This window comes from Typopeltis vanoorti, chromosome 22 (genome assembly GCF_054136105.1).
Source record: "Typopeltis vanoorti isolate ZY-2024b chromosome 22, IOZ_Tvanoo_1.0, whole genome shotgun sequence".
NCBI lineage: Eukaryota > Metazoa > Arthropoda > Arachnida > Uropygi > Thelyphonidae > Typopeltis > Typopeltis vanoorti.
The window spans coordinates 59,055,952-59,082,012 of NC_143570.1; the positions used below are offsets into that span (position 1 = coordinate 59,055,952).

Genomic DNA, 26,061 nt, shown 5'->3' on the forward strand with positions numbered 1-26,061 from the left:
TGTACAGAAATAATAAATGACCTGCATGCTTCTTTCTATACTCTTGTCTGTAGCCTGTCTAGTGTAGTTCAACAACTTCCAGATTGCTATTCTTATTTAATAGTGCCTTACTTGTCCTTGCATGTGCTTGATAAGTTTGAACTGGATAAACATAACATCATTCTCTCCTCATAATCATTTCCAAAATAATAACCATTCCATCATCAAGAGAGAGATAGGAATGGATATTATCAATGTCTCTTATACACAGATAATCACCATTCCTCCCATCATAGTTTTCCTGACTCGGTTTTAGGTCTCATAACAATGATAATTTTTTAAGACTCCCAACCAAATGCACTGAAGTGTTATGCATTGTATTTTATACAAATTCATTCTTTCCTCAAACTCACTACACACATACACACACATCCAAAAACTTGTATCCATTCCTTCTACATGAGCCTACGCATCCAACTCTTTGCCATCATAACCCTTCTTCTTAATTCATTTCTATCATATCTGGTAATATATTTATGACTTTCACACTCTTCACTCTTGCTTCTTACAACAATCTTTTCATATCCTCTCTCATACTGAATTTATCACTAGTTAAGATCTCTTTTCTTTTCTGGTTTTTCAGTTGCATGTGCAATATTTTTAATTTTCTCTCTGGAAAAATTTTAAATTATAACCTGTTCATCAATGCCATGTTTTATGATAGTCGCCATACCAAATAACAATATCCTTTTTACAATCAATTTTACTTACCTGATTCCTTTCTTTGTTAATTTCCATTTTTTTTGCTTAACTTTCACATTCTCCCTGAGTTACTCTAAATGGCACTTGACTTTCAGTAATTCCGTATTGCCTGTATAATAATCTTCCTTAACCTTGCAGAGGTTATAGTGTGTTTATGGTGCCATTTTACAGCTGTATTTAATATTACAATATCACAATAAAATGTTATAAAAACAATAAAATCTATTCTAACATACCATAAAACACTGATTTTCTAAGGAAAAAAAATCACCAAGATATATGGAGAAGAAATTTTTCACCACATGACAAGAAGGGAAAAAAAGAAAGGGTCTCGCCCAGAAGTTGAGCAACAGTATAGTTAACAAAGAAGTTAATTCAGAATATTAAATTAGATACGTAGAGTCGATCTAGAGTTCTCATGATGGTCTCTTGTGGGGAGAGACACTCAGCAGATGGAGGAAACTTATGTTATGTAGAATCAAATGGAGTCTGGAGGGAATAATAATAGGTACAGAAATACTGACAATTCATTGATGTTTCTTTATACAAATGCCAGGAGTATCAGGAATAAAGGAGATGAATTAGAGGCACTGATTGCCTCAGCCAGCCAAAAGATTATTGGGACCAGTTAAACATGGCTGATAGAAGATGATATACTGAAAGGAATAGAAATAAAAGGATATAATGTATTTTGGCAGGAAGGAAAGGCAAATGTAGTAAAGTATTGCTAATAATAAGTGATGAGTTGTGTCCTCTCAGACCAGAGGATTTGGAAATAAATGACACTAATGGTTTTGAGTGTGTATGGTGGAAGGTGCGGATGGGTAGGATAGGATATTTAGTGGGATATTGCTATAGGCAAGGGAATATACAGAGTTTGACGAGCAGGAAATAATTAGGCAGTTTTTTCTGGCAAGTGCAAAACAAGTGATCGTATCGTTATGGGAAATTTTAACTACAGCAGTATAAACTGGTTAGAATGAAACAGCATGTAGTAGTAAACGAATTGGATTTCTGGAATTCTTGGGCATTTGATGCTCAAGAATTCCAGAAATTTCTGATTGTAAGTGAAATGTCATCTCTGCCCCAGTGTAGACTGAACATGTAGTCTTGACCTGGACGATGAGTAGATGTGTGGAAGTGTCAAGAAGAAAGGAATATATGGAATTATAAGGCAGATGATTATAACAATCTCAGTTAGACAGTATACAGCATTTGGAAGATGAGGGTAATATTATCTGTGAGGGTCATTGATTTGTTAAGGAGCTTCCCTGTTATAGTAATCACACTGCCTTTTATAATAAAGTAAAAAGAACAGTTGATTTGAGAAAGGCATATACTGCTTTTTTAAAAAATTTTTTTTTTTTACAAAGGCATGTGACTGGGTGCCACATGATAAGTTGATATTCAAGTTACAGCATATGGGTTTGGATAACAGGTTGATGAATTGGATTGAGAATTGGCTATCTAATGATATCAGAGTTGTGTACAAGGGAGCAGACTGTTTCATTTGGGTTCCCTCAGGACTCAGTATTAGAATCCATATTGTTTAACCCTTTATATCAATTAGATATAAAGAAAGATAGAAACCAGAAAGATAGGAAGGTGAAAAGAGGAGGGGGAGTGCTGTTAATGATTGCAGAGGATTGTGGCCACAAAGTGTGGAAACTCATAGTACATGCATAGATTTTGAACCTGTGTGGTGCAAAGTTGAAATAAACAGGCTACGAGAAGTAGCCTGTTTATTTCAACTTTAAAAAGTTTGGTAAATTTCCAATAGATGGCGACACAATTCTTTCATTCATACCAGTGTCGGCACTTATATTTTTCATAACCCCTGGCAAAATTTTAGCCACATGTGATGCATAGTTCTCGTTTGGCAAACATTTAAAATGACCATCTTTGCATTTTTCATAAAAATGGATGCAGTGATAAAACACTTTTATTTGAAGAAGTGGATGGCCGTGCAAATCAAAGCTCAGTTAGATGCAGTTCATGAGGACTCTGCACAAGCATTAAAGACTATTTATTTTGGGATAAATGAGATTAAACATGGTTGTAAGTCATCGAAGATGAAGCACGCTCCAGGTATCCGACCAAAATCACTCCGAAGGAAATGATTGACAAAATCCATGGTATCATTATGGAAGACCACTGCGTGAGATTGCAGGCATCTCAACTGAACGGGTGTATAATATCCTGCATGAAAAAGCTGTGTGCATGATGGGTGCTGCAATTGTTGACTGTCGATCAAAAACACAATTTTTTGATCGATGATGATATCACGATAGACTATTTGGGAAAGGGTAAGACAATAACAGGAGTGTATTATGCATCATTGTTGGACCATTTAAAAGAAGAACTGAAGAAAAAATGCCTAAGATTGGCTCACAAAACAGTGCTCTTTCATCAAGATAATGCACCGTCCCACACATTGGCCATCGCAATGGCAAAATTGCATGAATTGCGGTTCAAATTGGTTCCACATCTACCGTATTCTCTGGACTTGGCCCTGTGTAACTTCTTTTTCCCAAACTTAAAAATTTGGCTTGGTGGGAAAAAAAAAATTTTTCTTTGAACGAGGATGTCATCAAGGTTGTCAATGACTATTTTGTACAATTTGACAAATCCTACTTTTTAGATGGGACGAAAAAATTGGAAACTCGCTGGACCAAATGTGTAGACCTTGATAGTTATGTTGAGAAATTAAGGTGATTTTTTTAAACACATTTTTAAACACATTTTTTAAACAAAATAAGTTAAACACATTTTTTCCAAAAAAATGTGTTTAACTTATTTTTTTTACAAAACCCTCGTAGTATATCTGATAGGCCAAGGCATGTAGAGAATACTGAATGAAATGTTTAGGCAAATTGGTTGGGCATGTGAAAAGAAAGTAATCCTGATGGGAGACATTAATTACAAGAATACAGAATGGAAGGAGGAGATAGTATACGGGAACAAGGAGAGTCAGGTTGTTGAATTTCTGAGCACTAAATATCTTAAGCAACTAGAGGCTTTAGTGTTCTGGATTTGGTGATAGTTTCAACAAGATGTGGTTGTTAATGAGCTATTGACACTGCTGCCAGTTGGTGAGAGTGTTCATGAGGTATTTGTTTGGAAAGTGGTGAACAAGAAAAAATTACTGCCAAAAATGGATATATGTGGAAGCATAAGGTAGGTAATGATGGGTAGCTTTGTAGTCAATTATCATCAATACGCTGGGTAGATGAGCTGTGCAGAAAAGATGTTAGACACCTTGCATGGAAATTTGCAAGGCGGTGTCTAACACAAGCAATGTAAAACTGTATACCAAGGGTTAAGTAAATAGTGTTAGAGTGAAATGGATGAACCGTGAAATCAAGCAAGCTGTGTTGGAAAATAAAATGCTATGGAGGAGGTACAAGACAGATGGTGGTGAACAGATCCATGAAGAGTATTAAGTGCAGGCTAGGAAGGTAACGAAAATTAAATATCGTAAAGAAAAAGGTGCAGTATGAGAAGAGATTGGCTAGTCAGGTCAAGGTTAATTCCAGGGAATTCTTCTGCTATATTATTATTATCAAACAAGACCTCATGGAGTCAAAGACTCATCTAGGAGGTCCTTTTATCTCACACACATCTCATCATACCGGGTCTTAAACACATTCAAACTCCTTGCAGACACCACACTCTCAGGCAAGGCATTCCAATCATTCACAACTCTGCACGAAAAAAAACCTGCCTCTCACTCCCCTACTCACACCCTCTTTATACAGTTTCCAGGGATGACCTCTGGTTCTCCCCTGATCTCCCACTATTCGCTGTAGAACTTCTCCACCATTGATCCTATAACAACCCCTTACCAACTTGTAGGTCTCTATCATATCTCCCCTCTTCCTTCTCTCCACTAGACTCTGCAAATTACATCTTTTCAATCTTTCCTCATACTCGACATTCCAGAGGTCAGAAACTACCTTAGTCAGTCGCCTTTGGACCCTTTCCAACATCTCTTCATCCTTCTGAAAACCAGGTGACCAAATCTGGGCACAATAGTCCATGTGTGGCCTAATCAAAGCCTTATACAATGGAACAAGAATCTCCCTACTTCTACACGTCAGTGTCCTCCTCATCATTCCCAGAAGTCTTTGTGTTGTCTTCACAATTTTGGCAATGTGTCTCCTAAATTTTAGATCCTTATCCACTATCACTCCCAGATCTCTTATTTCCTTTACTTCCAACAATATATTCTCACCAAGCATAAATTCTGCATCCCATCTTTGTTTTCCAAATTTTAAAACCTTACATTTTGCAACATTGAACTCGCATCCCCATTTGCTTGCCCAATCACTCAATTTATTCAAGTCTTCTTGCAAGGCGACAACATCTTCACTACTCTTTATGGTTCGTCCCAACTTTGCATCATCTGCAAACAACTGAATATCTCCAGTCAAATCTTCGCCAATATCATTAATATACAAGTTAAATAGTAATGGCCCTAAAACAGATCCCTGAGGCACTCCACTAGTGACTTTCCTTTTCCTGGATATTGCACCCCCATATACAACTTGATACCTATCAGATAGCCAGTCTCCAATCCAATGCACTAATCTAATATCCAACCCCATCTGCTCTAGTTTGATTGTCAACTTATGATGAGGTACTCTATCAAAAGCTTTTGCGAAATCCAAGTACATTACTGTGTATCCTTCTCCTCTGTCCAAGGAAGCAGTCACTTTATTGTAATAAGTAAGTAGATTACTAAAACACGACCTCCCTTTAGCAAATCCATGCTGTCCATCAAAGATTATACCATTGTTGTCAACCCAACTCTGGCTCCTAGTTCTCACAAGCTTCTCCAACAACTTAACCACAACACCTGACACACAGATAGGCCTATAGTTTGATGCTTGAGTTCGATCACCTCCTTTATGAAGTGGCAGAGTCTTGCCATCCTTCCACTCTTTAGGGACTTGACCAAGTGCAAGACTCGTATTAAAAAAATATGTCAAGGCAGGTGTCAACTCTCTGGCACATTCCTTCAGAATACGCAGTGATATATTATCAAGTCCCACAGCCTTATTTACATCTAGTTTACTCAACTCCCCAAACACCTCTTGCTCACTTACAGTCAGTCTCTCCTCCCCATCATCAACTGCTCTTAATCTCTCCATGAAGTCACATTCACAAGATTGAAAGATCTTTATGAACTGCTCATTAAGTATCTCCACCACACATTCTGCAACAGCTGTCTTTATACCATTTCCTCCAATCAATGTCATCCTTCCATAATCATTCTTTCTTTTGCTGGCTACATATCGAAAGAACTCCCTAGGATTCTTTTTAGCTTCATTAGCTAACTGCTGTTCATACCTCTCTTTAGCTACTCTCACCAACCAAGTCACTCTCCTTGCCTGGTCTTTGTAGAACTCATGAAATTGGTTACTTCCACTTCTCTTATGCTGCCTCCACAATGCCCTTTTTCTCTGTATTGCATGCTTAATCTCTTTATTCATCCATCTCACACCTAACTTATTTAACCTTCTCACCCGTGGTATACATTTAGACATTGCATCCACTAAATATTTTTTGAAAATCCCCCAAGCTGCATTGATCTCTTTTCCAGCTAACTCCTCATTCCATGCTACACCTGCAAGCTGTCTCCTGAGCTCTTCATAATCACCCCCCTTGTAGTTCCACATATACCCTTTTTTCACAGGGGTCCTTGCACTGCTGGCAACCACCCAAGTAATCACCTCATGGTCACTTTCACCAATTGGTGGATGATTTGATACCTCATTGATAATTACATCCTCCGATGAGATGACCAAATCCAAGACCCTTAATCCTCTTGTGCCCTCTGTTACATACTGTCTGAGGTAGTTATCCCTCAAAAACTCAAGAAACTCATTTTCTTTACTTCCAGTTGCTATCTCTTCATTCCAGTCTATATTGCCATAATTAAAATCACCCATAATGATCACCCTTTTCTTATTTGCTTGGCTTATTTGACTATACATTTCACTATCACCACCATCCACATTACCAGGTCTATAACAACATCCCACCAAGTATTTGATTCTATTCACCTCTATCTCACACCATACTGCCTCAAAACCACTGGCCCCATTTCCCTCTTGCATCTCTACCTTGTATGGACATAACTCTTTCTCTATCATCAATAGCACTCCCCCTCCCTTTTTACCCCTTCTATCCTCACAAAACACATCATACCTTTCCATCTCTATTCCTGTCAGGATGTCATCCTCATCTAACCATGTCTCACTTATTCCGACAATCTCTGGGTACACAGATGCAATTAGTGCAACCATTTCATCTGCCTTGTTTCTTATACTTCTAGCATTGGTATACAAACACAACAACTCATTTCTGGATCTACAGCTAGTTCCACTGATACCACTCACTCGATGTGATCTCTCCATGCTGGACTGGGGCCATTTCCCTTTCTGCTTCTTCATTTTAGAACCCTTTGCAATTCCATCTGTTTTTTCCTTTTGATTCCTGATCATCCCATTACTTTCCTGCCTACACGTTCTCTCACCTCCTCTTGGAGCATCCACCTTTCTCACGCTGTGTATCCCTGTCCACCCTGAGCCTCCCCATTTCCCTGCTCCTCTTGCACACCCATTCTCTCATTTTCTATACTCATACCACTCACTTCCACATTCATTTCCACTCCTTTAATCTCTCCTGTCTTACTCTCCTGCTCTTCCACATCACTCCCCTCTCGATCCGATTCATTCTCTCTATTCACTTCTCTACCTTCCAGCAGCAGTCTCTCCAAGCGACTCACACCATAACCACTCAAATGCAGTCCATCGCTCCCATACAGCTCACTTCGTCCCTCAAACTCATTCCACACATTAACAAACTGTACTCTCATCTCCTCGCACATTTCAGCCAGAATATCATTCATAATCCTTGCTCTCCGCCTCATTTCACCACAATCATACCTAGGCAACACACTGATCACCCTTCCTGTCACACTATTCTCCTTTATCTTTCCAAGCAGTCTCCTGACATTCATTTTGACATGCTCTTTGTTCTCTCTCAAATCATTCGTACCAATTAATACAATTAACTCTTTTGCTCGTTCCCGCCTCATATTCCATGCCTCAATCACTCTACTCATTTTACCGCCTGGAAAACATACCTTGTGCATTTTATCCTCTAGCACACCTTTAATAATGGAGTCGCCATACAACCCCACTCGCTCACTTTCATTAACTCTTTCGTGCCATTATGATTTATTTTAATAGTTTTGACCTGAATTCTCTTAATTTCATTCCGCATCCATTTCATTTCTTGCTTCATCCAATCCAATTCACCTTCCGAACCTCGCGACACATTCTCTCTATCATTAAATCTTTCTAACTTTCTAACTCTCGACCCCCTCTTCTCACTTTCCCTCTCATTCATCCTTCTTTGTTTCCGTACTTTCGGTCCAACATACGTCCAACTTTCACTATCATTCTTCTCACTTTCACTCTCACATATCTTTCTTTGTTTCCGTACTTTCGGACTAACATGCGTCCAACTTTCGCTATCATTCTTCTCACTTTTACTGTCATTCATCTTTCTTTGGTTCAGTACTTTCGTTCCAACATGCGTCCAACTTTCGCCATCAGTCATTCTTTTTTCGCTATCATTCATTCTTTCGATTTTTTTTTACTTGCGATTTCTGCACCACGCCATTTCTACTTTCATTCGTTTTCTCAATTTCGTTTCTTTCCGCCTCACTTTCGTCCCTTTTAACATCCGTTACGGTTGTCAAATCACTCTTTTTCTTTTTTCCTGATTTTTTAACATTTTTTCGCCTGTCTTCCTCACCATCCTTCTCTTTCAAACGTGCACTCGCGACACAATCGGTACTAGCACTTTCTGTCATCAACTTCATATTCGCATTCATCAATTCCTCGTTCAGGTCACATTTCGCACACACCCTTCTTCCATCCGCACTAAACATCCACAAATCATTTATGTAATCGAAGGAATACATATAACAGACCTCACACTTAACGAACCGACTGAAATCCAAATTAAAATCATGGAATGACAATGCCGCTGCCATTTTTTTTTTCTCTGCAGGTTACTAGGTCTAATATTAACGTTTTCGTATTTAGTTTAAGCAAGAAAAAAACCCCCACACTAATAATATCGGTAGCGTACAACGTTTACAGCCGCTCTTACTTAAACAATTACGCATATATACTTAATTATTCCTAGTAAAACTTATCTGAATCAGGAGATTTTCAAAATACGTTCGTAGCGCTTGACCCACTAGCACCCTCTGATATGACAAGCAAGAGAAAGAATAATTATGGAGGGTTGACATTGGTGAATAGTGATGGCAGCAGAATGATCATTGTAAAGGATATAGCAGAATTATTGAATGAGAACTTTATCTGCATATACCATACTGGTGTCAATGATGCCATGCAACATATAGAAGGGAGGGAAGTATTAACAGAATTGGAAGTGAAAGAATCAGAGAATAATCGGATGACATGTCGCCACGTATTCAAAGGAATGTGCACAATAGTTAGCTATGACCTTGACCTGATTATATAATAAAAGTCTTGCAGTGAGTAAGGTTCCAAAGTGAAAAGAAGGCAAAACAGTACCATTCCACAAGCATGGTTCTAGGACAGAAGTTTCCAATTATAGACCAGTCTGTATAACTGCAGCTGTAGTCAAGATGTTGGAATAGAATCCATAAGTTAAAACTGGTTTGAACACAGTCTTTATTTCTTTCTCATTCCATATATTAATAATAATAATAATAATATAAATGTGAGTTAATGTCCATAACACCAACTTGCTATCCTCTTCCAGTTGTACAGATCCTGCAGGCAGAGATGCTGAAACATTTGCCATCACTAATGATCTCACACAAATTGTTCAAATGCCGACCAGAATACCAGATAACCCGAACCACTCCCCAAATATCCTAGATCTCTTCCTTACTAATGATCCCTCCAAATATGTAGTGAATGTAGTGAGCCCCCTGAGTAATTCTGACCACAACCTAGTGCTCATCTCCTCCCCCATGCATCAATGCTTACACAGTCACTCCCACACAAGAGTAGGTTGGCATTATAACGGTGCCAAATGGGACAGTCTCTGAGACTATTATGCTGCATTCCCATAGTTGGATTATTGTTTCGTCTTCCAGTCCAAACATATGCACCGAACGTATCACCGAAGTAATCTTCACTGGCTTGAAAACATACATTCCCCACACTACTCTGAATTGCCATCCCCTAACTAAACCCTGGTTCTCCAAAAGATGTGCCAAGGCGGTACAAATGAAAAATCAGGCATACCATAACTTGCTCAAATCAAGAACCCAATCCTCCTTCAATGCCTATACTGAAGCCTGAAACAGATGCAAGAAAATTATCAAAGTTTCTAAAACAGAATTTGAACAGGCAAAAAGCAGGAAGCTTGCAGCCTGTCCAAATGACAGCCATGCCGTTTGGTCTCTTGCCAAGGCAGTTGGTCGTATTTTTTGCCCTACACTACTCCCACCTATCTCATACCCAGATAGTTCAATTGCAACATCACCCACAGAAAAAGCTAACCTCCTGGCTTCACACTTTGCCTCCAATGCACACATAACTGACAATGCCAAATGACCTCCAGTCATTCCAACTGCTCAACATACAATGCCCCCTGTATCCTTTTGCCAAAAAGATATCATAAACCTGTTGTCTAAATTAGACACAAAAAAGTCTCCTGGCCATGATGGCATTCCTCCATTTGTCCTGAAAGTCTGTGCAACAGAACTGACTCCTATCCTATGCCGTCTGTACATTCTTACTCAACTGGTATATATATCCCAAAGCCTGGAAACTGGCCCACATTCAACCCATTCCTAAAAAGGGTGACAAATCACTGCCATCTAACTACCGCCCTATCTCACTCACTTCAGTCCTATCTAAAGTGATGGAGAAAACCATCAACTCTCAACTCCTATTCTACCTTGAAGGTGCCCAACCATTAAGCGACCACCAGTATGGATTCCGTAGAAGCTGATCAACAGGAGATCTACTCTCATACATCACCTATCACTGGACAAATGCCAAGGAGAAATTTGGCGAATCCCAAGTAGTTGCACTTGATATCTCTAAAGCCTTTGATCGGGTCTGGCACAAAGCCTTATTAAGCAACCTCCCATCATTTGGACTGTCGCAGGATTTCTGCAGATAGATTGCCAGCTTCCTGTCTTGACGAACACTATGTGTGATGGTAGATGGCTCCCTATCCTCTCACCATCCAACTAATGCTGGGGTCCCACAAGGTTCAGTTCTCTCACCGACCCTCTTCCTTCTATATATATCAATGACCTACTTCAGTTGACCTCTAACCCAATACACAGTTTTGCAGACAATAGCACATTACACTCCTCCCTCTCATTTGACAAACCCTACTCTACACAACTCACTTCAATTCAACACACACAGAACATCAACCACCACTACCCATAATTCTAACCTCCAAGCCATCCTCCAATTGGGCTCAGATAACCTCGTCAAATTCAACGCTAGTAAAACCCAATTCTCTCTTATTTCTCATAAAAAAGAACCATTTTCCCCCAACATCGTTTTTGATAACACTCAAATTCCCAGACAAGATGAGATCTCCCTTCTTGGAATTACCCTGCCACCGAGTCTCTCCTGGCATAAATTCATCACAACCATTGCATCCTCAGCTTCCAAAAAACTAGGTTTTCTCTTTCGCTCAAAATGCTACTTCACCTCTAAACAGCTGTTAACATTATACAAATCTCAAATCCACCCAGCTATCGAATACTGCTCTCACATTTGGAGTGGGGCTTCTAAAAGCTCCCTCAAAATGCTTGACTCAATACAGAGGAGAGCAATCAGATTGATAAATGACCCATCTCTCACCAACTCACTCCTCTCACTTTCACATAGACGCTTGGTCTCTGCAATTTGTATATTCTATAAATATTTCCATGGAAAATGTTCATCTGAAACAGCATCAATAATTCCCACACTCTGTACTAAGCCCACTGAAACACATACAGCTGCCGTCCAACATCCTTTCACAGTACACCTTGACACCCACAGAACAAGTTTCTTATACTTCTCCTTCATCCCTGCTATTGAGGTATTGTGGAATAGTCTTCCCCCTGACGTATTTCCCAAGGAATACAATATGCAGGCTTTTAAATCAAATGTAAACAAGTTTCTCCTTTCTCAACCTACTACTCATATACGATACTAATGTATTATTGGTTTTCCAGCCAACCTCTCGTATATGGGCATAAAAGAAAAAAATTTTTTAAAAAATGTATTCGCTAACTTCCTACCATACCAGCTTTACTAAGTATGTTGTTTATTTCCATATTTAATTTACTGTCTTCACTAAAAATTGTGCCTAAATTGTTTAACCTTTATATCAATGACATTGTCAGTGGACTGCAGGGGGATATTCAGTTGTTTGCGGATGATGTGAAGCTGGGAAGGGTAATAAAGTAATAGTGCAGATGTGGTAGTCATGCAAGAGGATTTGAATAAGCTAGATAGATGGGCAAATGAATGAAAATGTAAGGTCTTGAGCTTTGGGACACATCGATGGGATGCTGCATACTGTATGGGAAGAGATAAACTGGAGGAAGTAGGGGAGACAAGAGATCTGGGGTTGATGATTGATAGAAACCTGAAATTCAAGGGACATATTGCAAAGGTGGTGAAGGTAACACAGAGGATTGCTACAATAATGAGAAGGACGCTGACCTGCAGAGATAAAACAGTTATCATTCCATTGTATAAAACCCTGATCAGACCACAATTAGACTATTGTTCTGAGATTTGGTCCCCAGGATTTGAAGGGGATAAATTAACTGTGGAAAAGGTACAGAGGCGAATAACAAAGACAGTTGCAGGAATGTGCAATGTTAGTTATGAGCATCGGCTGAGGGAATGTCGACTGCAGAATTTGGTGGATAGAAGAAGGAGAGGTGATATGATTGAAACTTTTAAACTGTTGACAGGTGGTTACAGGGTTGACACTGGGGAGTTCTTTTGCTTGGTTGAACAGCGGGAAGGAGTCATGACAAGGGGCCATCCCTGAAAGTTACAAAAGGAAACTGTGAGAAAGAGGGTGAGGAGTGGTTTCTTTGCATAGAGGGTGGTTGAACCATGGAATGCATTACCTGATGGAGTGGTGAGAGCAAGAATGGTCAATGAGTTTAAGGAGTGGTATGATAGACTTTGTGTTTCCTAGGAAAGACCTCTTGTGATGAGTCTTTTGAATTCTTGGAGGCCTAAATAATAATAATCATATAAATTATTCGCTAATTTTCCTACCATACCAGCTTTACTAAGTCATCATCAAATTCTTGACATTTACCCTCAAGGAGTGTACAGGATATGGTAGTACTACATGAAAAATTTATATCATTACTAACTTCCTATCTACAATTTTCCTCAAAATCAATCTGTTACTTGTCAAGATTCCAACATCATCAGATCTTATATTTCTATCGTCTAAGGCACTTTGTACCGTATCAATCCACCTATATCTTGGTCTTCCTCTGGGTCGTTTTCCTGCCAATCTGGGAGAGAAACTTGTTTTGCTAATCTTTCCTTGCCCATTCTGTTTAAGTGACCATACCACCTGAGATTAGCTCTGCTAATACATTCCTGGATGCTGACAATGTCAAGTTCTTTCCTAATATCCTCGTTTGTTCATGCCTCTAATATTTCTCAGGACTCTCATATCTGCGGTCTCTAGTCTTTGGTCAAGTGTTTTACTGCTGACCCAGCTCTCAGATCCATAAGTTAAAATTGGTTTGAACACAGTCTTGTATACAACTAATTTAGTGTTCTGACTAATTTCTTTCTTATTCCATATGAATTTATTCAGTTGACTTCCCACGATACCAGCTTTGCTGATTCTGTTGTCTATTTCCATATTTAACTTACCATCTTCAGTGAAAATCGTGCCTAAGTAGTTAAATGTTTTACTTGTTCCACAGGTTCTCCGTTCAGAACACAGTTGACATTTTCAACGATTCTACCTATTTTCATTGTCTTTGTCTTTTTATTGCTGACCTTCGTACCATATCTATTACAACAGTTATTCAATTTAGTCAGGGAATCTTGCAAACTTGTAGCGGATTTATTTAGAAGTATAACATCGTCCGGATAAAGTAAAGAGCTCACATTAACATCTCCAATTCTGATATCATGTTTAATACCACTTTCCTTCATAATGTGACCCATATAGATAATGAATAACAGAGGAGATAATGTACATCTTGTCTCACACCAGATTTAATGTTAAACCATGTTCCTGTACTTCCTTCAATTCTAACTGCTGACTTACAACTCAAATAAAGACTAAGTATTGCTTGATATAATGCCCCATTCACACCATATAACTGTAGCATATTAAATAGCTTTTCTTGGTACCACGTCATATGCCTTTTCCAGATCGACAAAACTTAAATACAGATCTTTGTTATATTCCCATGCTTTCTCGACTATTTGTCTTAAAGTGAAGATCTGATCCTGACAGCCTCTATTTGGACTGAATCCAGGTTGTTCTTCACCAAGCTTTTCTTCCACAATTCTTCTCAACCGTTTCTCAAGTATACTGGCATAAATCTTGCCTGGAACACTAAGTAGAGAAATACCTTTGTAATTCTCACATTCAGTTTTATTTCCTTTTTATACATGGGTACTGTTATATTATTATTATTAAACAAGACCTCATGGAGTCAAAGACTCATCTAGGAGGTCCTTTTATCTCACACACATCTCATCATACCGTGTCTTAAACACATTCAAACTCCTTGCAGACACCACACTCTCAGGCAAGGCATTCCAATCACTCACAACTCTGAACGAAAAAAATCTGCCTCTCACTCCCCTACTCATACCCTCTTTATACAGTTTCCAGGGATGACCTCTGGTTCTCCCCTGATCTCCCACTATTCTCTGTAGAGCTTCTCCACCATTGATCCTATAACAACCCCTTACCAACTTGTAGGTCTCTATCATATCTCCCGTCTTCCTTCTCTCCACTAGACTCTGCAAATTACATCTTTTCAATCTTTCCTCATACTCGACATTCCAGAGGTCAGAAACTACCTTAGTCAGTCGCCTTTGGACCCTTTCCAACATCTCTTCATTCTTCTGAAAACCAGGTGACCAAATCTGGGCACAATAGTCCATGCGTGGCCTAATCAAAGCCTTTACAATGGAACAAGAATCTCCCTACTTCTACACGTCAGTGTCCTCCGCATCATTCCCAGAAGTCTTTGTGTTGTCTTCACAATTTTGGCAATGTGTCACCTAAATTTTAGATCCTTATCCACTATCACACCCAGATCTCTTATTTCCTCTAATTCTAACAATATATTCTCACCAAGCATAAATTCTGCATCATCCCATTTTTGTTTTCCAAATTTTAAAACCTTACATTTTGCAACATTGAACTCACATCCCCATTTGCTTGCTCAATCACTCAATTTATTCAAGTCTTCTTGCAAGGCCACAACATCCTCACTACTCTTTATGGTTCGTCCGAACTTTGCATCATCTGCAAACAACTGAATATCTCCATCCAAATCTTCGCCAATATCATTAATATACAAGTTAAATAGTAATGGCCCTAAAACAGAATCCTGAGGCACTCCACTAGTGACTTTCCTTTTCCTGGATATTGCATCCCCATATACAACTTGTTGATACCTATCAGATAGCCAGTCTCCAATCCAATGCACTAATCTAATATCCAACCCCATCTGCTCTAGTTTGATTGTCAACTTATAATGAGGTACTCTATCAAAAGCTTTTGTGAAATCCAAGTATATTACTGTGTATCCTTCTCCTCTGTCCAAGGAAGCAGTCTCTTTATTGTAATAAGTAAGTAGATTACTAAAACATGACCTCCCTTTAGCAAATCCATGTTGTCCATCAAAGATTATACCATTGTTGTCAACCCAACTCTGGATCCTAATTCTCACAAGCTTCTCCAACAACTTAACCACAACACCTGACACACAGATAGCCCTATAGTTTGATGCATGAGTTCGATCACCTCCTTTATGAAGTGGCACAATCTTGCCCTCCTTCCACTCTTTAGGGACTTGACCAAGTGCTAGACTCGTATTAAAAAAATATGTCAAGGTAGGTGTCAACTCTCTGGCACATTCCTTCAGAATACACGGCGATATATTATCAAGTCCCACAGCCTTATTTACATCTAGTTTACTCAACTCCCCAAACACCTCTTGCTCACTTACAGTCAGTCTCTCCTCCCCCATCTTCAACTGCCCTTAATCTCTCCATGAAGTTACATTCACAAGATTGAAAGATCTTTATGAACTGCTCATTAAGTATCTCCATCAAACATTCTGGAACAGTTGTTTTTATACCATTTCCTCCAATCAATGTCATCCTTCCATAATCATTCTTTCTTTTGCTGGCTACATATCGAAAGAACTCCGCAAGATTCTTTTTGGCTTCATTAGCCAACTGCTGTTCACACCTCTCTTTAGCTACTCTCACCAACCAAGTCACCCTCCTTGCCCGGTCTTTGTAGACCTCATGAAATTGGTTACTTCCACTTCTCTTATGCTGCCTCCACAATGCCCTTTTTCTCTGTATTGCATCTTTAATCTCTTTATTCATCCATCTCACACCTACCTTATTTAACCTTCTCACCCATGGTATACATTTAGACATTGCATCTACTAAGTAGTTTTTGAAAATCCCATAAGCTGCATTGATCTCTTTTCCAGCTAACTCCTCATTCCATGCTACACCTGCAAGCTGTCTCCTGAGCTCTTCATAATCACCCCCCTTGTAGTTCCACATATACCCTTTTTTCACAGGGGTCCTTGCACTGCTGGCAACAACTACCCAGGTAATCAACTCATGGTCACTTTCACCAACTGGTGGATGATTTGACACCTCATTGATAATTACATCGTCCGATGAGATGACCAAATCCAAGACCCTTAATCCTCGTGTGCCCTCTGTTACATACTGTCTGAGGTAGTTATCCCTCAAAAACTCAAGAAACTCATTTTCTTTACTTCCAGTTGCTATCTCTTCATTCCAGTCTATATTGCCATAATTAAAATCACCCATAATGATCACCCTTTTCTTATTTGCTTGGCTTATTTGACTATACATTTCACTATCACCACCACCATCCACATTACCAGGTCTATAACAACATCCCACGAAGTATTTGATTCTATTCACCTCTATCTCACACCATACTGCCTCAAAACCACTGGCCCTATTTCCCTCTTGCATCTCTACCTTGTATGGACAAAACTCTTTCTCTATCATCATCAGCACTCCCCCTCCCTTTTTACCCCTTCTATCCTCACAAAACACATCATACCTTTCCATCTCTATTCCTGTCAGGATGTCGTCCTCATCTAACCATATCTCACTTATTCCGACAATCTCTGGGTGCACAAAGCAATTAGTGCAACCATTTCATCTACCTTGTTTCTTATACTTCTAGCATTGGTATACAAACACAACAACTCATTTCTGGATCTACAGCTAGTTCCACTGATACCACTCACTCGATGTGATCTCTCCGTGCTGGACTGCGGCCGTTTCCCTTTCTGCTTCTTCATTTTAGAACCCTTTGCAATTCCATCTGTTTTTTCCTTTTGATCCCTGATCATCCCATTACTTTCCTGCCTACACGTTCTCTCACCTCCTCTTGGAGCATCCACCTTTCTCACGCTGTGTATCCCTGTCCACCCTGAGCCTCCCCGTTTCCCTGCTCCTCTTGCACACCCATTCTCTCATTTTCTATACTCATACCACTCACTTCCACATTCATTTCCACTCCTTTAATCTCTCCTGTCTTACTCTCCTGCTCTTCCACATCACTCCCCTCTCGATCCGATTCATTCTCTCTATTCACTTCTCTACCTTCCAGCAGCAGTCTCTCCAAGCGACTCACACCATAACCACTCAAATGCAGTCCATCGCTCCCATACAGCTCACTTCGTCCCTCAAACTCATTCCACACATTAACAAACTGTACTCTCATCTCCTCGCACATTTCAGCCAGAATATCATTCATAATCCTTGCTCTCCGCCTCATTTCACCACAATCATACCTAGGCAACACACTGATCACCCTTCCTGTCACACTATTCTCCTTTATCTTTCCAAGCAGTCTCCTGACATTCATTTTGACATGCTCTTTGTTCTCTCTCAAATCATTCGTACCAATTAATACAATTAACTCTTTTGCTCGTTCCCGCCTCATATTCCATGCCTCAATCACTCTACTCATTTTACCGCCTGGAAAACATACCTTGTGCATTTTATCCTCTAGCACACCTTTAATAATGGAGTCGCCATACAACCCCACTCGCTCACTTTCTTTAACTCTTTCGTGCCATTATGATTTATTTTAATAGTTTTGACCTGAATTCTCTTAATTTCATTCCGCATCCATTTCATTTCTTGCTTCATCCAATCCAATTCACCTTCCGAACCTCGCGACACATTCTCTCTATCATTAAATCTTTCTAACTTTCTAACTCTCGACCCCCTCTTCTCACTTTCCCTCTCATTCATCCTTCTTTGTTTCCGTACTTTCGGTCCAACATACGTCCAACTTTCACTCTCATTTATCTTTCTTTGTTTCCATACTTTCGATCTAACATGCGTCCAACTTTCGCTATTATTCTTCTCACTTTTACTGTCATTCATCTTTCTTTGGTTCAGTACTTTCGTTCCAACATGTGTCCAACTTTCGTCATCATTCATTCTTTCGATTTTTTTTACTTGCGATTTCTGCATCATGGCATTTCTACTTTCATTCGTTCTGTCAATTTCGTTTCTTTCCACCTCACTTTCGTCCCTTTTAACATCCGTTACGGTTGTCAAATCGCTCTTTTTCTTTTTTCCTGATTTTTTAACATTTTTTCGCCTGTCTTCCTCACCATCCTTCTCTTTCAAACGTGCACTCGCGACACAATCGGTACTAGCACTTTCTGTCATCAACTTCATATTCGCATTCATCAATTCCTCGTTCAGGTCACATTTCGCACACATCCTTCTTCCATCCGCACTAAACATCCACAAATCATTTATGTAATCGAAGGAATACATATAACAGACCTCACACTTAACGAACCGACTGAAATCCAAATTAAAATCATGGAATGACAATGCAGCCGCCATTTTTTTTTTTTTTTTTTCTCTGCAGGTTACTAGGTCTAATTATAATGATTTCGTATTTAGTTTAGGCAAGAAAAAACCTCCACACTAATAATATCGGTAGCATACAATGTTTACAGCCACTCTTACTTAAACAATTACGCATATATACTTAATTATTCCTAGTAAAACTTATCTCAATCAGGAGCTCTTCAAATCGCATCCGTACCGCTTGGCCCACATTTCAAGCCTTTGATGGCTTTTTCTACTTCAAGTATGGATATGTATTCCTGACTGTATGCTGTTGGGTGTCTTTTTACCACTATGTTATCACTGCTTGTTTAATTTAGCAATTTTTTGAAGTAATTACTCCATACTTCAAGGATATCTTTTTCTCCCATTTTCATGTCACCTTTATCATCTCTAACTCCTTTCACAGCACTCTTTCCTCTATTTCTAAGCTTCATCAACAACCTTCAGAATATCTTACCACCTTCTTGATATTTATTTTCCATGTTCTTGCCAAAGTCCTCCCATGACTTTTGTTTAGCTAGTTTTACACAGTGTTTAGCTTTCTTACTTTTGTCCCTGTATTCTCTAAGAGCACAAGCTGACTTATTTGCCAGAACGTTTGATATGCTTTCTTCTTATTTTACTGCCTCTCTAACTTCTTGTGTCCACCATGGATTCTGATTTTTCTATCCTTGCAGACAACCTCACCACATGCCTCTCTGTCAGACCATAGGCACAAATAAGTCTCATTGTCCAGTTCCCCATTCTGATATTTGCCCACATCACTCTACTTGAGACTGCCTGCCATTCAAGAAGATTAGCCTCGTATTTAGTGTTGAATACTATGGCTACTCCTTCTTTTCCTTGATTTCCTTGCTTTACTAAGTATGTTGTTTAACTCCATATTTAATTTACTATCTTCACTAAAAATTGTAAAGTGATGTGGGCAAATATCAGAATGGGGAATTGGATGCAATGAGACTTATTTCTGCCTATGGTCCCACAGAAAGTTCTACTAAGGTATAAGTTGAGCAATTTTTTGAGGCTTTAGAGGAAGCAATTGACACAATGAAAAAGGAAAAGTTGGTGCTAGTTGGGGGTCTGTATAGCAGAGTAGGAAATGATTGTCAGACATACAAAAATATATTGTGAAAGTATTTTACCTTGGGTATAATAAATGTTAAAGATACCCAGCTATTTTAAACCTGGTTTTACTCCATTTCCCAAGTAAGCAAACAGACAAACAAGTGAAATTTGCACCTGCACGTATTGCAAGCCTAGCTGACCCTCAAAGTAGAATAAGCTCTGATCACTAATCTTAATATTTACCCTTAATGCAAAGCACAGGAGATGTATGATGCTTTGTATTAAAGGCAAGGGGCCACTACCCAGACTGGTTTCGACTTTTATTGAGGTCTCATCAGTGGGAGCCAGGCTAGAAATAACAAGATTTTAGTAATACAGAGCTTATAAGTATTTTACCAAATTTATTTAAGGTTAAAACACCTTATGGTAACTTGTTTTGGTAAAATACTTATAAGCTCTGTATTACTAAAATCTTGGTATTTCTAGCCTGGCTCCCACTGATGAGACCTCAATAAAGGTCGCAACCAGTCTGAGTAGTGGCCCCTTGCCTTTAATACAAAGCATCATACATCTCCTCTAAGAGATGTGCTTTGCATTAAGGGTAAATATTAAGATTAGTGATCAGAGCTTCTTCTACTTTTACCATGAGTTGCCTTGGTCTTGCACTACTTTGAGAGTCAGCTAGACTTGCAATATGTGCAGACGCAAACTTGACTTGTTTGTCTGTTTGCTTACTTGGGAAATGGAGTAAAACCAGGTTTAAAATAACTTGGTATCTTTAACAATATTTTGGGAAATTTGGAGAAAATAGCAAAGCTAATAATAATGGCAAATACCCGTTGGATTTCTGCTCAGGACATGGACTGGTTATTATTAACACCATATTCCAATATAAAAATGTGCACAAATTCACATGGAGAGAAGAGGCAAGGAATAAGAAAAGTCTCATTGACTATGTTATTGTTGATAGTGATGTTTTCTCCCTGGTGCAGGACACCAGAGTGTACAGAGGATTTGAAATTGGAAGTGATCACTATTTAGTCTTGAGCAGGATAAAATTGAATTTCATATTGAAAAGAATAACATTGTAAGAAAGTTTTAAAGTGAATAAAAGTTGAGCATATCTCAGATGTGAACTGTAGACTAAAATACACAAGGATTATTGAAGAAAAAACGAAAGAGTTTGAGAACAGGAACCAAACCTTGGAGATTCAGTGGCAAGCCTTGAAGAAAACCCTGATTGATTCAGCCAGAGAGGCATGTGGTGAGGTTGTCTGCAAGGATAGAAAAATCAGAACTCCACAGTGGACACAAGAAGTTAAAGAGGCAGTGAAGGAAAAGAAGAAAGCATATCAAAAGTTCCTGGCAAATAAGTCAGCTTGTGCTCTTAGAGAATACAGAGACAAATGTAAGAAAGCTAAACACTGTGTAAAACTAGCTAAACAAAAGTCATGGGAGGACTTTGGCAAGAACATGGAAAATAAATATCAAGGTGGTGGTAAGATATTCTGGAGTTTGTTGAAGAAGCTTAGAAATGGAGGAAAGAGTGCTGTAAAAGGAGTTACAGATGATAAAGGTGAAATGAAAATGGGAGAAAAAGATATCCTTGAAGTATGGAGTAATTACTTTGAAAAACTGCTAAATGAAACAAGCAGTGATGATAGCACAGTGGTAAAAAACACTCAACAGGCATGCAGTCAGGAATACATGTCCATACTTGAAGTAGAAAAAGCCATCAAAGGCTTAAAATGTGTAAAGGCAGCAGGAGCATATGATATTCGACCAGAAATGCAAGTATGGAGGTATAAGTCTTACAGTGGCTGCACTGCATTGTTTAGAAAGCCTGGATTCCCGATGATTGGAGTAGAGCTCTCATAGTACCCATATATAAAACGGGAAATAAAACTCAATGTAAGCATTACAGAGGTATTTCCCTACTGAGTGTTCCTGGCAAGATCTATGCAAGTATACTTGAGAAACGGTTGAGAAGAATTGTGGAAGAAAAGCTTGGTGAAGAACAACCTGGATTCAGTCCAAATAGAGGCTGTCAGGATCAGATCTTCACTTTAAGACAAATAGTCGAGAAAGCATGGGAATATAACAAAGATCTGTATTTAAGTTTTGTCGATCTGGAAAAGGCATATGACGTGGTGCCAAGAAAAGCTATTTAATATGCTACAGTTATATGGTGTGAATGGGGCATTATATCAAGCAATACTTAGTCTTTATTTGAGTTGTAAGTCAGCAGTTAGAATTGAAGGAAGTACAGGAACATGGTTTAACATTAAATCTGGTGTGAGACAAGATGTACATTATCTCCTCTGTTATTCATTATCTATATGGGTCACATTATGAAGGAAAGTGGTATTAAACATGATATCAGAATTGGAGATGTTAATGTGAGCTCTTTACTTTATCCGGACGATGTTATACTTCTAAATAAATCCGCTACAAGTTTGCAAGATTCCCTGACTAAATTGAATAACTGTTGTAATAGATATGGTACGAAGGTCAGCAATGAAAATAGGTAGAATCTATGAAAATGTCAACTGTGTTCTGAACGGAGAACCTGTGGAACAAGTAAAACATTTAACTACTTAGGCACAATTTTCACTGAAGATGGTAAGTTAAATTTGGAAATAGACAAGAGAATCAACAAAGCTGGTATGATAAGAAGTCAACTGAATAAATTTATATGGAATAAGAGAGAAATTAGCCAAAACACTAAATTAGCTGTATACAAGACCATGTTTAAATCAATTTTAACTTATGGATCTGAGAGCTGGGTCAGCAGTAAAACACTTGACCAAAGACTAGAGACCGCAGATATGAGAGTCCTGAGAAATATTAGAGGCATGAACAGATGGCATCAATGGCAATATCATATTAAAAACGAGGATATTAGGAAAGAACTTGACATTGTCAGCATCCAGGAATGCATTAGCAGAGCTAATCTCAGGTGGTATGGTCACTTAAACAGAATGGGCAAGGAAAGATTAGCAAAACAAGTTTCTCTACCAGATTGGCAGGAAAACAACCCAGAGGAAGACCAAGATATAGGTGGATTGATATGGTACAAAGTGCCTTAGACGATAGAAATATAAGATCTGATAATATTGGAGTCTTGACAAGTAACAGATTGATTTGGAGGAAAATTTTAGATAGGAAGTTAATAATATGTAAATTTTTCATGTAGTACTATCATATCCTGTACATCCCTTGAGGGTACATATCAGGAATTTGATGATGATGACTAAAAATTGTGCCTAAATAGCTGAAATGTTTTATTTGTTCTATAGTTTTGCCATTCAACATAGTCGATGTTTTTAATATTTCTGTCTATTTTCATTGTCTGTCTTTATTGCTGACTTTCATAAATTTATTACAACAGTTATTAAATTTAGTCAGATTTGTACTGGATTTATTCGGAAGTATAACTTTATGCAGATAAAGTAAAGAGCTAAGAATAACATTGGTAACTTTGTATCACATTTAATACAACTTTCCTTCATAATGTGATCCATATAGAATAACATGCATCTTTGTTGCTCATCTGATATATCATCAAACCATCTTCCTGTACCTCCTTCAATTTTAACTGTTGAGCTACAACTTATATAGAGACTAAGTATTGCTCAATATAATGTTCCATTTACACCACATAAGTGTAATGTTTTCAAGAGTTTCCCTCTTGGCACCTTGTCATATGACTTTTCTTTGGTTTTCCTGGCACCTTTTCATATCTACTAATAATACTGTAGAGAGATCTTAAATTCTGTTTATATTTTTATGAAGCCATTTTTCATATGCATAATTTAGAAATCAACATGTCAGCTGTATAAGCATTACATTTTCTTTTTTAAATAAACATTTGCAATATTTATTTTTTATTACATAACTTCTTATGGATCTTTTATGGTTAGTATGATAATTATACTAGTTTAAAATAAAATAAAAAATCCTTATTTTCAAAACACTTGAAAAAAAAAATGAGTGAATAGAACAGAACATACTTACAACATTTACTTGAGCTACAGCATAGATGAGAACAATAGTAAAGATAATAATGGAGAGCCTCAGAAGAAAATAATGACTGATGTCCCATGAAATGCGCTATAAAATATTATAAAACACTCATAAGTATACAAATTTTAAATATTTAAATCTACTGACTACATCTATATCGATTCCTTCCTATGAAAATCTGCAAAAAAAACATTACAATTTTCAGAGCAGTGATATAAGCTGGAAAATGGATTACTAATTATGAGATTAAAAGTCTGTACAGACTTCGGCATCTAATGTAAATTACAAAAATGTAGGTAAAGTAAAACATTTTTGTGTTATATATATATTCCCAAATTTCAAACTTCAAAAATAATACAGATTTAACAAATGTAAATATTTTATTGGCATAAAATTTTCAAGTATTAAGGGAATCTTCAGTATGACTTTCAAATTAAACATCAAGAACAGAAATCACTAGATTCAATAATGAAACATATGAACTTTATGTACATGATGTAGAGTGTCATGGTCTAAATACATCAAGATTCTAGTAAAAACAACTTTAACAAGAGATTTAAAAAAAAAATAATAATAATAAATAAATTAAATTAATTATGTAACTTGTGAAGAACTATTTCCAATAAGAGGGATAATTAAGTCAACGTAGAAAGGTTTCGCAACTTTGTTTGTACAGATGTTCTAAGAGATTATTACTTTTATGGAGAACCTTAACTTTCTTTCAAAGGATTCAGTGTCTGGCAGTGATAGCATGTTCCATATGTCCTGATAGTTCTGGCTCATGGAATTTAGCATAACCTAAATGTTCATGAAGACATATGGCTGCGGAACTACTTATTTGGCCAAAATGCCACAAATCAGATTCTTCTGCAGACAATAATCATCCTATTAGTAAATCCATCTTCTAGAAAAAAAAAAAATTTTTTCTGTAAGATTTTTTCACTTCTCACCTAACCACGCAATAGACTGGGAAAACATCAGTGCTATAGAAGACGATTACAGATGCTGAATTTTCAAAGCAGCAGCAGTGGTCCTACGAACAGGTAATAACCTGAACAGAAATCAAGGATCACTATTGAAAGATACATGGAAAAATCTGATTAATTCATTAAGTATAGCAGAACTACAGTACGCCAAAAACTATGTAATGCATATTCACAATAATGACTGAAGCATCTCGCTTCGTGCATACATTGTCATGCGAGCTGTCAAATTTGGTTGCCTAACCGTTGTTAACGGTTTACTGTATTCTTTCATTTTTTTGCATTTATTATTTTCTTTCACCTTTTTAGTCTTGACAAAGCTAGACAGTATGCTAGTGAAACTAGTCGACGTTCTTGTACATATGTGCATTAAACCGATGGTCTTACAATCAGAATAAATTTTTATGTTTATTTAAGTATATAAAGACCCAAATATGAATAGTCTAAATGGACACACGAAACATAAAGTGTGGTGCCTAGAAAAAGAAAAATGCAGAAAGGCAAAGTTATTGACCCATCTTACTTTCCTCAAGAGGTGTAGACAATTTTCCATCATCCCCGAGATCTTAATCCTCAAATCACTGACAAGGATTGAACAGTAATGGTCCTAGTATCGAACCCTTTGGAACTCCACTTGTGGCCTTCCTACTTCCTAATATCTATTTGAGAGCCATCACCAATCCAATCTACCTGATATCCAAACTCATACATTATAACTTAAAAAATCAACTTGTCTTGTGGAATCCTGTCAAATGTCTTTGAAAAATCCAAAAAAAAATTAGTGCATGCCTTATCTACTGTTCTTATTACTCTATTATAACATGTTACCAGATTACTAAAACAAGAGTACCCTTTAACAACTCCATGCTGGCCTGCATAAATAATATTACCTTTTTTTATTATTATTATTATAGAATTATTATTTGACACCTCCAGGGAGTCCAAAGACTCGTCGAGGGAGAGTGTGCCAACAGCATCGAACGATTGGTCCCCTTCCAACTACTATTCGCGCTCAAACTTACTTAACT

The 26,061-nt window shown here is 37.9% G+C and overlaps 1 protein-coding gene across 1 annotated transcript in view; it reads right to left on the reverse strand.

Moving 5' to 3' along the window:
* The window catches only part of LOC150094441 (adenylate cyclase type 1-like), a 619,545-nt gene that overhangs the window by 146,845 nt on the left and 446,639 nt on the right, over positions 1–26,061 (reverse strand). Inside the window, exon 13 of the mRNA XM_090412469.1 lies at positions 24,042–24,137. Within this exon, the coding sequence (XP_090268595.1) occupies positions 24,042–24,137 (96 nt within the window). The remainder of the gene's footprint in view (positions 1–24,041; positions 24,138–26,061) is intronic.